Source organism: Apus apus, chromosome 13 (genome assembly GCF_020740795.1).
Source record: "Apus apus isolate bApuApu2 chromosome 13, bApuApu2.pri.cur, whole genome shotgun sequence".
Lineage (NCBI taxonomy): Eukaryota > Metazoa > Chordata > Aves > Apodiformes > Apodidae > Apus > Apus apus.
Window position 1 is genome coordinate 6,780,011 of NC_067294.1, and position 17,044 is coordinate 6,797,054.

Here is a 17,044-nt window from a genome sequence, read left to right on the forward strand (position 1 = left end):
TCCGCACTCCCAGACACGCAGAAAGGGGCTACCCACCCATCTGGGCACAAGGCCTGGGCTGCCAGAGCCACCAAAAGGGCTGGCATCAGCCCCAGCACACAGCTGGGCTTCACCAGGGCATGGTTGTTCCTGTAGAGAATTCCTGGGAGAGAAATTCAAGGGAGCCAGTCATTAATGGCCTGGTAGAGGCATGGGACCTCTTTAGGCTTATCCACCATCTCAGCTCTTTCCCCCGCTTCTCCAGTTGTTCCAGGTTCCCAGGCAGGGTGTGAAGCAGAGACAGTTCCCTTCTAGCCCTTGGTTTTGGATGGCAAAGTTGGGAGGCAGAGAGAAGAGCTGATAGCTGTCCTGGTAGGACAAGCCTGTGCTCATGGTTGACAACCATGCCCCTCTCATCCAAGGAGATGCTCTCATTTTAAAGCCCATGCATGTCTCCCTGGATTGCCAGTCTTCCCTAATGCCAGTTGCCAAAACCAAATCTGCTCCCAGCCCTCTGCCCACAGTTGCAAAAGTGTGACAGGGACAGATGCTCTCCACAGCATTCAAGGCACAGACACCCTTCAGGGCAACCCCACACTGGTCACCATCTCTATCAGACTGGTTTCCCAGTCCCCATCCTTCCCCAAAGCCTTTACCTGCAGTGATGGGTAGGAGCTTGTCCCTCCTGCCTGGTCTCACATGCTCACTTTCTGCAACCAAAACCACCTTTCCTTTTTTTCATTTCCCCCCCCTCTTGTTACCACCTACCTTTGCAGGGCTCTGTTCACTGTGTCTAACTTGCTGTCTGAAGGCCAGGGTGTCACCTCTCCACACATTCCCAAATCTCCCATGCATTTTCAACTATGAGAGGCTAGAAGTTAAACAGCAGCAACAAAACAACAACAAAAAAAGGTCTTTTATTTCAATGACCAGGAAAAAAAAAAATAATTCAAAGAGCAAAGATATGAATACAAACCTCAAAGGTGCTCCAAGCAAACTGGAGCAATTTGCACAAGGTCCCTTCCCAAAGCAGCTGGGCAGATGTGGTTCTGGTCCCCAGCTCTCTCCCAGCATGGACATGGCGCAGACCCACACTGCTCCCCTGCAGCCCCCTGTACCTCTCCATTGCTGGAGGGACCTGCAGCAGCCCAGGGAGCTCTGACACCAGAGGAATAGGCAACTCATGGGGTAGGTGAGGGTCTTGGGATTGGGTGGGGGGGGTCCCTGGGTGAGCTCACATTGACCATGTGTTAAAGAAAGGCACTTGCCAAACTTCAGTGGCATCCTGCCACCTTCACTCACCCATCCACCACCATGCAAGGTGTCCCTCTATCACCTACCCTTGCCAAGATCAGGCTTGGGATGTGAGACAAAAATCTCAAACCTTCAGAACTTCCACAGGAGAAAGCTTGGTCTGACCAGAGGAATAGTCTTTCCCTGTGTTTACAGACAAGCAGCAGCCAGGCACTTGCTTGCCTGACAATGAGCTCACAGCCCTGGTGACTGGTCCTGCCCCCTCCATGCCTCTCCAGGGGTTCAGCTCCCTTACACTTCACTTTGTGCTCTTCTGAGAGATCCTGAACTGTTCTGGGTCCCAAATGCAATGATCCAGCCTCAGCTCAGATCCCAATTTTCTCCTGAGGAGGCAGAAAGTTCACAAGAAACACTGAACACAGGAAAATCACACAAAACCACTTCCAGGCTTAACTCCTCCTCACCATCTGCTCCTTCCAGTCCCCACGTCTGAACCTGCAACCTGAACGTAGCCAGGCCTGGGGACAGCAGCCTCCGTATGGAGGGAAAAGCACCAATGCTGCCAAATCCCCCTTCCCATGGCACTTCATGGCAGTGGAGCTGGCAGCCAGGGAAGTGGCCAGCAGCCTCCAGCATGGCTCCAGCCTGGGAAGCAGCCGGCAAGCTCGGCACAGCAACCACAGGAGAGCACCAAGCAGAACAGTGGGAAGGGGATGTTTGGATCCAGGTATATTTGGAGAGCAGCATCTCCTCATCATGTGGCCATGGAAGTGGTTACGAGCAGGATGGGTTTCAGATTTTTTAATTTAACCTTTCTTCTCGTTCAAATAGAAATTTAGTCAAACTCACAAGTGGAGGCGGAGCCATCAGCTCCCAAAGCTGGGGAAGCCTTTGGGATCTCTGCCTCCCAGTGCCACCTCTCCCATGCACAAAATCTGCTGCGCAGAGCACAACCATCTACCAAAACCCCTACATTGTCCTTCAAACAGAAAGAGGTGATCCTGGCACTCAGTCTTCTGCCCTAAGGAGAGTTCTCCTTAGTGCTGAAGCAGCTCAGCAAGTGACTTTGGTTCCCAACATACAACCCAGCTTCTCAAGCCAGTCCCCACCTCTGATGGCACAGCTCCCAGAGGAGTGGACAGTGCAGTGTCACTGCCAGCACAGCACCAGCCCCACCGAGAGGGGCAGACACACAAAACCATGAAGCAAGACATAGAGAAACCCGAGGGGGTGGAGGTCTCCCCCACAGCAGGGCCGAGGGGCTCAGACACGGCCCTGGGGGCTGAGCTCGGGCAGCAGGTGCCGGGTGGGGGGCGGCTGCAGCAGGGCGGCCAGGATGCGCTGCAGCTGGGACAGGCGGGAGCGCAGGGAGGTGGTGGAGAAGAGGTGCATCTGGTAGGACGGGTCAAGGGGCAGGACGGAGATGAGCCACCAGCACCACGTCGGGCCATCTGCCGAAGCCTGAAGGGGAGAGAGGGAGAGACCTCCATGTCAGGAACTGCAAGGTGAACACGTGGCCCTTGGGCGGCGTCGCTGGTGGGAAACAGGCTCTTGACGGGACAGCAATGCCAGCTTTGGCTAAGGTGTTCTTCTGAACAGCCCTTCTGTCTGTCCAGGCTCAAAATTGCTGGATAAACTAATTTAATTTCCAGACAAGCAGTCCCCAGGGAGTCTCCAGACACAGATGTAACCAGGGAAAAATCTATACTAAAGAGACAAAGAAAGATCTCAAGCATTTTTCTGTTTAAGGCAACACTCTTTGCAAACACGGGCCAACCTGTATGGTTAGTGGCTTTTGGGGCATTTGCCTTTTCATCACTCAAAGAGGGGAGGCGCAGGCCAGCCAGGCACAACTGCTGGGCAGGGCTTTTGTAAACCAGCTTTTTTAAAACCTGAGACAAACAAAGACATAAAATGCTTGATTCAATGGAAGGAGGATGAGTTGTTTGGTAATTTTGAGCACAGTTTTGATGCAACCACTGGCCAGGACAGCCTTAGCCTGGGACTTGCCAGCAAGAGCATATTTATAATGATCTAGACAGGTAACACTTCATTAAAGGAGTGAAAACTAAATGTTTGGGTTGTTTTTGTTTCCTTCCCCCAGAATCCGAATTTCTAAGAGCAATTTAATAAGCAAACTCTTAGCTCCTCTCCTCTGGTCAACTATGGCTGTCTTGAAAGAACACAATGAGAAAGGAGACTGCAGACTCACTGAGCTGTGGGGTTCATTTCTTTGCCCATTTGTTTGGCTTTATTTTGTTTTTGTTTTTTTTTCCCAAGTGTTTTAAAATCCAGACAGTCAGGTTTTTGGTTCTCATTTAGGAGAAGATTCTAAGAAAGCTTTAAAATTCAGCATTCTGTTTCCAAGAACAGTTTAAAACCATAAATAAACGTTAAGGAGTTCTAAGAAATAAGGCCTACCATATCTCTGAGTGAGAGATGCCATAAACAGAAATGCGAGTGAAAAACATGGTTTGTTTTGCTCATCTTGGGGGGAAGCTGAGCAGGGAAGCAGGGTGGTCAGTGTGGGAATGGCACTGCTTCAGAGGCTCTTTGCTATCTTCTCTATTTAGTGCATCCCTTCCCTTGGGGCATTACCTGAATGTCCTCTTCCTTCTCTGGCAGTGGTCCATGCTGCATCAAGGTGTGCCTGGAGGCCAGGTCCCTGTGCTCACAGAACCGCTGAGCCAAGCGGTAGGTGCTTTCATGCAGGCATTGCAGCTCCTGCAGCTCCTCCCCAGCCACCTGCATGGATGGAAGAGGAACACACAGAAGGTTTCCATGGGAAGGCTCTGTCCCACCACAGCAGGGCCTTTTGCCCTGGCTCTGTCCTCACCTTCCTGTCCTCCAGGTACTCGATGTCAGCAGTGTTGTAGCCGTCTCTGTGTCCCCGGCTCAGCACCCGGAACCGCCGCCTGCCGATGGTGTCCACCAAGGACCTCCCGTCCGCCAGCAGCTCGATCTGCCGAATCTCCAGCATGCAGCCATAGTCAGCAAAACTGGAGGGAGCCAGGGGGAGAAAAGTGAGGCTGAGCTGGGATACCAGTGGAGGGAGAGCTGCTTCTCCTGAAGACAACATCTCCAAGGAGGAAAAAGCCCATGAACAAGATGGCTGGGAGATTCATTCAACTCTGTTGAATTATCACTTGCTGCTAAGAGGGCAGGGAATAGCCAGCACACTGCCTGCACTCCCTTGGATTGCCTTATCCAAAAGCTGCTTGGGTCCTCTTACTGTCCTGATGTCCAGTGTTCCTGAAGACACCATCCCTTGCAGAGACATCTTCCCAAAGCCCAGAAAATCTCATTGCACTTGAACAGGACTGGAGGAAGGGGAGGGTACTTTTATCTAAATACAAGCGTTTAAGTACAGAGTACTTGGGTTAGGAGCCTGGAGACTGAGCCCACCCAAGACCTGGAGGTGCCACTGGGAACACAAGTATGGCCACACTGCAACACTGCATCAAACAAAAGCCCATTTAGCCTACTGTCCTCTTGGAGCTTGTTAAGGACAAAGTATGCAAAATAGCAATTTTAAAGTGCTGGCTAAGGAGCTGGAGGAACCAGCCAGGGAACCATGCAGCTCAGAGATGTCCTGAGCCAGAAGCTGTTCCCAGCCTGTCATTTAACAGCCACTGCTGGCTCTGCCCAGCTCCAGCCCTGGCCCCACTCCTTGCCTGGCTGGTGTGGTGAACACACCAATTCTCTGCTGATTGTATCTGTGGCGTGCTGTGGGACAGGAAACTCCACCTTGTTCCTCCAAACTACTCAGGATTTTAGACATTTGGGGATGAGGCAGAGAGGGGCAAATCAGCCATGGCAGAGGGAAGCTGCCCGGCCCAGGAGCTCACCTCTTCCCGTTCTCATACACACACATGCCGAACCTCCTCGTGCCCGTCTCCTGGCAGCGCCGGATCATGAGGCGGTAGCGAGGCTCGAAGACGTGCAGAGGGCAGGCAATGCCTGGGAAGGACATCGTGCATACGAAGATGGGGATGTTCTTGGTCAGGCTGAGGGACAGGAGAAAAGGCCACTATGAAACCTCCTAGAGCAAATCCCATCCCAAGGGCTCTGCACTACCTGCTCACCCAAACCAAATGTCTCTTACCCCAAGAAGTGATGCTCCAGTGTAGAGCAATACCGAAGTTTCCAGTTGGCTCATCCAGCCCTCATGCATGCACACACACACACACACACCCCAGACACACTGGAGCAGGTCCCTGCTTACTTGGAGAGCTCTGCCATCTCAGCCTGGTGCAGCTCCCGGCGCTCGGCCAGCTGTGAGGGGAAGGTGGCCAGCATGATGTCCTGCAGCAGCATGGTGGGACTGTAGCTTCCAGCCTTCAGGTACTAAAAGAAATTAGACCCAGAAATAGGTCAGAGAAGAGCAGGGAGGGGAGCCCTGAGGCCCTGCCAGGCTCTGAATCACACTCACTTTCATTGGAGCTGAGGGTAATTTTAGATCAGAGGAAGTCAGGGATAAATCCTATGGGGGAATGTTGAGACATCCAGTAGGATGGGATGTCAGCTCCACTGAGACCTCCAGACATGGCTCAAACCCAGGACCCATCCAGTGCAGCGTTCTGCCTCTGACAGTGATGCAGTCCTTGTATGACAACCTAATTTCCCTGACTGTCTCATCCGAATCCTTTTTCATTAAAGATTAAATCAAATCTCCAGGCTAGCATTCTTCCATCCATTTCCATTTTTTAAAGTAATTAGCATTCTCTTCTTTCTTCTCTCTCTCTACCTCTCAGTCCTGTTTACAATCTCCCTAAAACACTGTGGCATCTTGTGGAAATGAATCTCTTGGTCTTAATTATCAACTGTCTAGTCTTTCCCATGCGAGTGGAGCTGACACTGCTGTGCCAGGGAGCTGCTAACAGAAGGGCATCGCACCTTCCCACCCAGCCCTGGGCCTGCTGCCTCCAGCTGGAGCCAATCCTGGCTCTCCATGGGGCTCTCTCCCACGGGATGTGTGCCCTCACCTCTCTCAGGCTCTGTTTGCAGAGGGGGCAGTTGGGCCGATGGTCCAGGCAGCGTTCGAGGCACTCCTTGCAGAAGGTGTGTCCACATGGCGTCGTTACCGGCTCGAAGAACATCCTGCAAAGGGACCAAAGTCAATGGACTGCAAAGAGAAACACGGGGGAAGGAGCACAGGGAAGCCCAGCAAAGAGAGACTTGTTCACAGGGCTGGGTGTCCTCAAAGGTGTCATTCTCCAGGCCTGGCTCAGCAACCTAGCTTGGAAAACCTGGCTGGTGTCAGCCCCATGACAGGAGGGTCCCCCAAAGCACTCAAGGACTTGTAGAGGGCCAGGCTGGTGCTGCAAAGGTTGAGTAGAACAGGACAGGCAAAGCCACGGGTGGAGCTTCTGGCTTTCCCCATCTTTCTTGAATCACCTTGCTGTGAGCAAGAGATTTTGCTTCCAGGAACAGCAGGAACAAGACTTTTCCCATGTCCTCTCCTACCATTTCAAGAGAAATCTGCTGCTTCCACCCACCTTTTGCACTGAAGACAGTGATGCTGCAGAGATGCGATGCACAGAAACCTATTTCAGGCTGTGTCTTCCAATCCTTGGCAGCCCATGGCTATGCAATTCACCTTCTCTAGTGCTGAATTGGCTAAGATTTGCTCTTAACTCCTGGTAATTAAATGCAAAGGTTCCTAACTGGCTTATTCTTTTAATTAGAAGCCAGGGCTCAGACTGTCAGACTTGCACAATGATGTAGATGAGAACAGTCCAAGGCCTTAGAACTGCTCCCTGTCCCTGCACAGACCCCATCAGTACACACATGGCACTTCTCAGTCCTGGCAGGGTTGTGGTTCCCCAGACATCCACAGAAATGTGTAGCCCAAAAGGCAGACAGAAAAGTGCCTCCTTCTCCCCTGCTTCAAGGGCAGAGCTGGCAGCAAATGCTTGGGTTGCTCACAGGAGGCTCCAGGATCAGAAATGAAATGGACTCAGGAAAGTCCTGCTCAGCACTGAGCCCCAAGTACTCCTAAACATTATGTTTCTCTGCTCTCAGAAAATACCTAAATTCACCAGATAGATTCACCAGACCTAATTCAGACCAGATACAGCCTTGATCTCTCTCTCCCCTGTGTCCTTCCCCTGTGCCATGGCCAGACCTGGGAAAAGTCACTGCACAGGAGACCTTGACCGTCTTGCAGATCTGGTGGTGCAATGCTCAGCTCTCTGCCAGCAGCTGCTTGCACAACTGCTCAAGGTCCTGACACATGCCAGAATAACAGCCTGGTTTCAGCATGCCCTGTGGCAGCACCCAGCCCTTCCCCAGACCTGCGTTGGCAGAGAGCTTTACCTCGTCCTCTCTTCCATCTCCCCTCTTCCATCTCTAGGCACAGAGCTTGGAAATGCTCCCCTCTGGGTGTGCAATATCCCTGTTGTTGATGGTATCTCCCTGGGGCAACACCTTCCTGTTCCAGCCTGCAGCTACAAAGGGAAACCACCACTTTCAGTCCTTGACCCCCCTGAAGAGCCCCACCTTGGCTCTGATGCAAGTGATACAGATCTAACGATGCTGCGGCCTGAGACAGGGTGATCCAAGCTCTCACCACCTGGCAGGGCAAAGCATGCCCCTGTCCTCCCCTCTTATCTCTACTGAAACCTATGTTTCAGCAGTACTGGGAACTGAGTTTGCTATTAAGATGTGAAGAAAGATCCACACTAGGTAAGATCACCCAGCAGGTGCTAATTCATCCTAAAAGCTCTCCTGCCAGAGAACTCACCGTATGCAGAGGGAGCACTCCAAGTCAGATAGGCTCAGCAGCTCCTCAAGGCATGTCTGGGTACACTCTGCTGCCTCCGTTTCCTCTGCATTACCTAGTGGCAAAGGTGAAAGAAGGAGAACTTCCATTTCAATGCTGAACATTAATCCTTGCTTTCTGACTTTGTTCTGAGGTGTAAGTAGGTAATTGCTACACAAAGTGCTTTGAAGGTTAAAACAAAACTGCTATGAAATGTGACATAAAACTCCCTATTAACACATCCACGTTCATCCATAGTTATTCCACCAATGGCTCTCATGGTACGTGGCAGAGGAAGGTGGTTATCTCCCTACCTCCTTTTGCAGGCACAGGAAATGAGGCACTGGGAAGCCAAGTGGCCTAAGAAGCTCCCAGATGGAGGTCTCTGGAGACCTGCCACAAGGCATTATTACTGCTTTATGCAAAACTCACATACATGGAAGCCATCTTGCTGGACACTGATGGCAAGTTAATGCCCATGGAGGTGCCACTTGCCCCAAGGCATGGCATGCTGTGTCCCTCACAAGGGAATTTAAGTTCTCATCAAAATCCCACAGAAACCCAAGGAAGCCTTTCCCTGGCTCCACAAAGTGAACAAGGGATGTCTGTCTTTGGCAAGAAGTTTTCATAAAGTGACACCTAAAGGTTTGGTTTATGTTCAGCAGCTCAACACAGGAACATCAGATCCTCCTCGCAAGCAGCAGATGTGCCAGCCTGAGCTGCCCCATCAGGTGCCCCTGGGATCTCTGCTCACTGAGCTGGCACTCAGCACCAACACTCTTTTTAGTGTCAAAATAGATTTTAAACAATTATTTAGCTTGAGATGAGATTTTGATACTTCTGACAACACTCACCTGCCAAACTCCGGCCCTGCCTCTCTGCCAAAGTCCCCAGTTCCGGTTCCTGCCATCGCTCCAGCTGGGAAAGGGTGGCTGTCCCCTGGTCCTGATCAGAGCCAGCATCCTCTCTGCTATCCAAAGGTTCTCCCTTCTGGTCCTAGACACAGCAAAGACAAAATCAAGCCCAAAACCTCTTCCTCTTTGAATACACTGCCACCCACCCCACCTAGCCTGATGGCACCCAGTTTTTCCAGTGTGCTGGTGTACATGAACATCTTGCATATGAGGGACAGCAGGAGAGCATGGCCCTCACAGACATCCCTGCTCATCTCACAGTTAAAACATGGGTTTACTCTGTCCAGATGTACCACCTGGTATTTGGGTGTATCTGAGCCCATTGTCTCTGATTTTCCCCTCTTTCCAAACCTGTCAAATTCATCTCTAAATGGCAAAGAGCAAAAGAGAAGCTTTCCTTAATAGCTGCTAGGTCTGAACTGTCCTTAAATGTGGTTTTTGGATGAAAAAAACCATTAAAACTGACTTCTCTTTTTTTGCTGAATGTGATGTGACTTGGGTATTTTAAAAACAATGAGAATCTAAAATCTAACCAAAAATATTGCAGAATAAAACTGGGAGAGGAACAAAGGCAGAAAGAGCCTCCTCTCTTTCTCCCATCTCCACAGCATCAGCTCCAATGGCATCTTTTCTGTCTCCACTAACCGTAGCTTCTCATCCCAGCATGCAACCACATTTTGTGGCCATGGTCCTGCACAGCCTCCTCGTATCACACCTCCTTTCCCATCACTGGAGAATGTCCATTTGGTATGTCCCAGAGGATCATTAAGTCCCATTGCAGACCCAGATTGTTGTAGGCTCTCTCACCTGAGCTTGTGCAGAAGACGAAGAGAGCACCGGGCTCCTTCCATTGACTTGGGAACCAGCCAAGCCCCCATCAGCATCATCCAGGAGTGCAGCAGCCATGCATGGCTGAGGAGTATCCTCTCGTGTGAGGATCTGCAAGGAGAAAGTGGGGCTCAATGGGTGCTGAGAGATGGAAGCAGGGACGTGGATGGGCTGCCAGGCTCCCTCATTCCCCAAAGAGCAAGAAGGGGATGAGCTGTGGAGGGCACAAGGTTGTTCACCATTCCCCTGTCCTTTCCTTCCCAGAGGACAAGTGCTCATTCATGGCATGAAGTCCCCATGCTTGGGATACCGCCAAAGGCCCCACTGGTGACAATGACTTTGGTACATGGGTGGGTGCTGACCTGAAACCGTCTGCAGAAAAGACACTGACTAGCCAGCTTTCAGCTGGCTGCTTTGCTTTGGGTGACCACCGATGCTGCCTCAAGGCCCTCCTCATGCCATGTAAGGATTTAAACTCTGCAAAATCTGAGATCTGAAGACACAGACTTAGGAAGGAGAGTTTCCTTCATGGGTAAACCTGCATTAGAGCAATGGGAAGGCTCTTGGACCAGGACCCAACTTCACTTGATCCTATTGCTGGCCAGAGCAGCACAAATGGGATGGACATGAGTCCTTCAGATGACAAAAGCACCTCCCCATGTGATGCGAAGGCACAGGATGCTACCACAGTACAGCCCACACACCTTCTCCATCTCTCTCCGAGCAGGATGGAAATGGGGACTGAGTGTCAGGCAGTGTTCCCATGCCAGCAGGGCTTCAGCTCTCTGTCCCATCTCCAGAAGCACCCTCCCCTTCCTGAAGAAACCCTGCAGAGCAGAAAAACCTGTGGTGACTATGAGACAGTGACCAGCTGAGCATAAGCCCCTTCAGCTCCCATGTGAGCCCCAAGGTGATCTCCCTCCAGCCTCCTGCGTGCTCCCATCCCATGCCAGTGAGCAAGCTCCCAGGGCTGATTTCTCCTGGGGTAGCTCAGCCTCTGTCCAACACCTCCCTGAGTGCTCAGCTGTGATCCTGCACACCAGCACAGCCACGTGCCCTCACGCCCTGCACATCCAGCAAAGCATAGACATGGTGCTGGACCTCTCCCATCAGCACAACGCGGAGCTTGCAGCCTGGATTTGCAACCTAATGGGTTTGCCGAGTATGCTTTGGAGCAGGATTAATCCAATGGCTGGGAGAACTCAGGAGAGGGAGGAACTGCTCCCATACAGCAAGATTTGGGTCTAAGTGCAACCAGCTTCTGCAGCCTCCCCTCTGCTCACCTCATGCTCTCCAGGCTCAGCCCTGCATACGGCGTCCAGGTCCTCCAATGCCCGCTGGTGCTGCCCCAGCACCACGAACGCCTCTGCCCGGCACAGCCGCAGGGAGTTGGCATCTGGGGCTGGAAAGGGAAATGTTGTCACTTGAGCGATGAGTCCATGCGTGGTGAGACTGAAGCCAGGGAGATGCCACCATGGTGGGACAGCCCTTACACCTCTGTCTCGCACTGAGCACAGCCAGCTCCTGCGCTCCTCTTCAGCAGGAGTCACTTGCCTTTGAGACACTCTGCAAGGAAGTTATTTTCCCTAAATACCTAGTCCTAAATTCTTTGTGGTTCTTCCCTTGATTGTTACCCATCTACCCCCAAATACCTTCAGCCAAGGGGCCCCATCACTGTCTTGGGGCTCAGCTCCAGCACTTACTGGCTCAGTCTCACTGGGCTTTCATCCATCCTTTTGGGATGCAGCAAAAAAAGCTGTACCATTTATGCACTATCCATGGAGGCTGTTGCCATGGGAGGCTCTGCAATGCAATTCACCCAGCAGAGCCACAATAACTCATTATCAAACAAGCCTGCAGCTGCAAAGATCTTTGATCCCAAAATGCCAGGGAGCCTCCTGGACCCACCTGGCTGCCACCACTCTCCCATGGCAGAGGGGAGACTGAGCTGGGAGTGCAAGGATCTGCCCCCACTATGTGGCTTGGGGTTTCTAAGTATGAAAAAGGCTGAGATTTCCCCAAACGGAGGAAGGGAACCAGGCACCCAATTCCTTGTCAGTGAGATATCAGTGATGAGATCTCAGTGGTGGGGGAGACACAGCTCCTGCAGGTGATGCAGGATGCATCACCCCAAGTGTCACAGTGCTGGGTGCCTCACATGCTGCTCCTAAATAACAGGCAGTGAGACCCTCTTCTCTCCTGTCTCAGAGAGACTCCATAAAGACCCTTCCTTTCAACCAGCAATGCCAGCAGGAAAATCGGAGTGGGGGATGCCAGTGAGTACAAGCAAGAATCACCCCAAAAGCCCACACTCATGGAGTAACCAGGTGTGGTAATGTTTGTGGGTTTGAACTGCAGAGATTCCGAGACCCACCCCGTTATATCACAGCTTGCCATGGAGGTGACCTACATCCTGTGCTCCAGCTAAGGCAGCAGGTCTGTGCTCACAGCCCTGTGTCCCTGCCCAGAGTATCACCAGACAGCTGCTGAGGGCTGGAGTTAGAGATCCACTGCTCCCTGGCTCCTCTGACACCTCCAGTGTCACACAGGTCCCTCCTGGCTCCCAACTCCCTGTGTGATGATAGAAAGGCCAGCATGGATAGTACATGGGCTGGCCCTGCACGATGCTGGCTCAGAGGCCAACCTTCATAAATTAGGCAGCATTTGCAGGCACTGTTGCTGCATATACTGTGGCAAAGGAGGACTGGCAACATCAACCTGCTGAAGCGCCAGCAGTTCCCTCTGGGATGAGCTTGGTCCAGGGAGCTGGCCAGCAGGTGATGTGTGACCATCGGGAGACTTTGCTGCTGATAATGTCTCCCATGATCTCAACTCCAGCAGCCTTTCCTCCTGCCCTGGTTCAAACATAGCACTGATGCACCTCTGCCAGCAAACAGCAGATCTGGACTAGTAGCCCGGTGACAGCAAGGCACAGGAAGCCAGCATCTGCTCACACCCCTGCCTGTCTCCATTGCCACCATGCCCAGGCACCCACCACATCTTATCATGGAGGAGGACACTCTGCCATGGCTATCGCCTCCTTTTGTCCCCATGTCCAGCATGGAGCACAGGGAGACCTTGTTCTCCACCTGAGGCTCAAGGTGCCACCATAACCTGGAGGACAGCAGGGAGCCCAGTCCCAGCTGCTCCTGCACTGGCCATGCTAAGTTGTGCAGCAGAGCAATATATGGTCCCTCAAAGCTTATTTTCATTTACAACATTAGTCAGGACCTTGGGGCTCAAGTTAGGAAATGTGGAAACTTGCTGCTTGGTACCCCATCCCACGAGCACACATCCAGAGATGGAATACTCCAGCCCCCAACAACAGGGAGAGATGAACAAATGGGTACAAAGTTTTCCATGCGGGCAAACCACACGATCATTGGCACAGCCTGGCAATAAAGCAACTGATTTGATGGAAACAAGAATGGGGCTATGAATTCTACATTTCTCTTCTGCTGCAGCTATTTTTGATCGATGATATCATTAGACATCAGGGACATAAGCCAGCTGGCAGCCTGACAGCTGATGAGTGAGTGACTGATAGCTCTCCTGGCACGCTGGGAGGCCTCCTGTGTTACGCGTTACAGAGCAGTCTGGTTTTTTTCACTTAGAAAAACAAAAGACTAAAAGTTGACAATTTCTTTTCCCCCAAGCAAAGAGAGTTGTTCTGCAGGCTGGGCTGAGTGGGGTACTGCAAATTAGCCCATCGTGTGACACTGAACCACACAAAATAGCCATTCTTGTGGGTTGAACATGCAGCAGTGGTTATGCTTGAAAGCTAAGGAGAGCGGCTAAGAAGCAGCCTGCAGGAGTTGGAAAACATATCCTGAAAGAACCACCTACACGGCTGAGCCTGAGCAGCAGCAGCAAGTACAGGTTTATGGGAGCTGCAGCTGTGATTGCAATTTCTTCATTGCCCTAAGATGGACTTCCCATATCCTTTGGGGAACTGAAAGCACAGGGAAGACCAAGGACAGAGCTTGCAACATTTCCTCTTTCTACTTACAGAGGCTTTTTAAAAGAGACACATAGTCATACATCCCAATCAGACAAAGCCTGACAATAAGGAAAAGAGTACGAGGGTAATAAGGAAAAGAGTACTAGCAGCACGTGCATTTGTGTTGAAGAACAAGTGCACAGGATGTGAGACAGACACCTTGGGAGGTTGCATAAAGGGACCTGCTTTCTGCTGGTCTTCTGCCAAGACCAGGATCGGCTGCCCTGCTCAGCCCTTTGGTTCCAGTAATACCCTGAACCTCTGGCACTTGTCTCACAGCAGACGATAAATAAGTGTCTGCACAGCAGTAGGAGAGGTGACTGCTGTCATAGGAACGCCAGTGGAGAACGGACCTTCTGCCTCCACCACCTCCGTGCCCTGCTTCAGACACATTATATAATTCCTTTTATTTAAGCATGACTCTCCAAGTAATCCCCTTACAGCCACACATTAAAGCAGATCAGCCCCTCTGTGCCTGATCCTCACCCTGCAGACAAATGTCTCTCCAGAGCCAGTTGCAGAAGGGGGCTGAGGAACATACAACACACCCTGCCCTGTGCTGTAGGGCTGGCACAGTAGCTCAGCCACAGCTGTGTCCTTGCCAGGCTCTGGGGGGAGGTTGTGTCTGCTCCAGACTGGAAAAGTCCCAATCGCTTTACATAATGGCTACCCCTGGGCAGAGCTCTTCCTCTGACCCTGAAATATTGCTGGTGGCAAAACGCAAGAGGCAGTTTGTGGCTCTGTCCTCTCTGGCCACTTGGTAACATCAGAAGCATGGGCTCTGCACCCTGCCCTCCCTCCAGCCCTGGAAGCTGGGATGAGCATCGGGGCTTGCCCAGCCACCCATCCCCCTCATCACCCTGGGACACCTGCAGACACGGGACAATTACCCAACAGCTGGATCACTGCTCCCCATCCCCACCTGTCTTTCCAACACTTCCAGCTTCCCAGGTCTCCCAGCTCTGGACCGTGCAGGCTCGGAGGGCACTGCAGCGCTGGGACAATGTGACCCACATCGGTACCCGCCTGCTCCAGCAGCACAGCCCGTGCATCCCCAGCTCAGCTGTGGGGCTGCCCCTCGCACCCAGCACCCGCACCCCAGCCCGCCCCGCCAGCCCCTCGGGCCCGGTGGTCCTTACCCAGCTCGATCCCTTTCTGAGCTATCCTCAGCGCTTCCCGAGCATCCCCATGGCTGAGACAGTCCCGGACACGGGCCACCAGCCAGGCCAGCCGGCTCTTCCGCTCCACGCATTTCTCCAGGAGGCCGCAGAGCACCACGTTGCACCTCGCCGCCCCGACGCCCAGCAGCGTCAGCCTCTCCTGGCACAGGGGGCAGCGGGAGGGCACGGCCACCCCCAGGCACGACTTGCAGAAAGTGTGACCGCAGGACACGGTCACCGGCTCCCAAAGGAGGAGGAGGCAGGAGGGGCAGCGCAGCATGTCCAAGGCCCCGCTCCCAGGGCCGAGGGGCTGCCGGGCGGGGCTGCCCCCCCGGGGTGCGGAGGGCGGGCTGGGGCAGCAGCGGCTCATGGCAGCAGTTGCAGCGACCGAGAGGAGCTGCCCCTACGGCCGGAGCTGCCCGCACCGCCCGCCCGCCGCCGGGGCCCCGCGCATTGTCCCGCTCCGCCCCGCCCCGCTCAGCCCATCCTCTCCGGGACTCCCGCCCCGCCCGGCCCGGCCAAGAGCTCCGGCTGCCGGCACGGCCCACGGGGCGGGACCCCCGAGCCCCTCCGGCGCCGGGAGCGGAGCTGCCAGAGCCGCCATTGCCCGCCGCCCCGCCCGCGTTTCGTAACGGAGCCGGCGGGACCGGGGGTACCCGGGCAAGGGGTGCGGGGACGTTCCGGTGCCGGAGGGGGCGTGGGGATGTTGAGGGGCTCCGGAGCAGCCGCAGTGCAGAGTGCGGGGTGTGCTGGAGAGGTCTCCGGACCGGCTGGGGTGCAGAGACCCCGGGGGGATCTGGGGCACTCGAAAGAAGCGCCAAGGTGCAAAGTGCTGGGGGGTGTTTTGGGGTGTCCCGGAGTGGGACCGGGGCACTTTGGAGCCGTCCCGAGGTACGGGCTGCCCAGGGTCTCTGGAGTGCTGCGGAAAAAGGGCTGGAGCTCGAGGCCCGGGGGACACGGGGCGGGGGGGGATGCTCCGGAGCGGCTGAGGTACAGGATAGCGGAGGTGCTTGGGAGCAGCCCGGGGCGCAGGGTGCCTAAGCCAGCTGAGGCTCTCGAGAGCAGAGCAGGGGTGCAGGGTGTTGTGGTGCTCTAGAGCAGCCAGGCTAGTGAGGCTGGAGCACACCAAGTTGCAGACTCCAGCACGCAGACAGGATGTTTTGGGAGAAAGGGTTATCCCTCCGCTGTAGGTGGGAAACTGCATCTCACTCAGAGGCTCTACTTAGCCAGAAATCAACAAGTTCAGACTCTGTATGGGAACGACTCCCTTCCGAGCTCTCGTACCCCCAGGATGGGCAGTGTCCCAAGGGACGTGCAGCCTCCTGCCACACAGCCATATGGCAATGGGCTGGCAGCTCTTGCATAGCAGGTGCTGGGAAAAACAGCTGATATCTGGCAACTCTGCAATCAGACTTTATGTAAGGATGATGCACATTCCCTGAGGGCTCTCCTGTGTGTCCCGAAAAACAGTCTGAACCCAGGCAGACACTGGAAGGGATGCTCAGGGAGGGAGATCACCAGTAAGATGTTAGTGCTGGTGAAACCCATGTGCCACCAAGGGAGTGGCTGGTGGAGGTCTGGGCTGAGGAGCAGGTTTTGTTTCAAAATCTGTTGTGACTACATTAAACAACTCATGAGTGGTCTTAAAAGTTCAACAGCTAAGTATTTAATGTGGGCTTGGAATGTGGCCATCACTGATGGCTCCGTTATCTTTTTAGGTGATCCCTTTAAAATGGAGAAATGTCAGGTCCTGTTTAGCACCACAGCCCCAAACACCTCCTGAACGTGGCGTTACAGACAGCAGTCACCCCAGGAGCATTTTCTAAGTTTCTCATCTGCAGGATTAGTCTCTTGTATTATTGTATTTAGGCTATTTACTAAAACAAAGGATTGCCACCAGGGAGTTTTCACCAGTCATACCTCCAATTACCCCTCACAGAGGACATACTCGTAGCTCCTGAGCTGTGAAACAGGGGTGATGTTAGCTACTGTGGCCAACTTTGCAGTGATGTTCTTGAAGTTTGCTCCCACAACCTGTTTGTGTGTCTTGGGAGTTGCAGCCCTCCATCCCAGCAGCCAGCATCAGTGAAGAAGTATTTTTCATCTCCCCAGCCAGCATTTCTGGGAGACATTGGGCTGTTCTCTG

The 17,044-nt window shown here is 53.3% G+C and overlaps 1 protein-coding gene across 2 annotated transcripts; it reads right to left on the reverse strand.

Moving 5' to 3' along the window:
- Nucleotides 1–877: 877 nt before the first annotated feature.
- Nucleotides 878–15,356, reverse strand: LOC127390092 (LON peptidase N-terminal domain and RING finger protein 3-like). 2 transcript variants are annotated; one of them, XM_051631263.1, is made up of 12 exons: nt 14,878–15,356; nt 11,022–11,140; nt 10,443–10,565; nt 9,718–9,849; nt 8,851–8,992; nt 7,979–8,072; nt 6,219–6,333; nt 5,459–5,580; nt 5,082–5,240; nt 4,070–4,232; nt 3,832–3,978; nt 878–2,694 (listed from the first exon to the last, which is right to left on the reverse strand). In XM_051631263.1, exons 1-12 carry the CDS (start codon nt 15,266–15,268, stop codon nt 2,497–2,499), a joined length of 1,905 nt encoding a protein of 634 aa, XP_051487223.1. In that variant the 5' UTR covers nt 15,269–15,356; the 3' UTR covers nt 878–2,496. The 2 variants fall into 2 exon arrangements, with proteins under 2 accessions (XP_051487223.1, XP_051487225.1); XM_051631265.1 differs by lacking the exon at nt 10,443–10,565.
- Nucleotides 15,357–17,044: the final 1,688 nt, after the last annotated feature.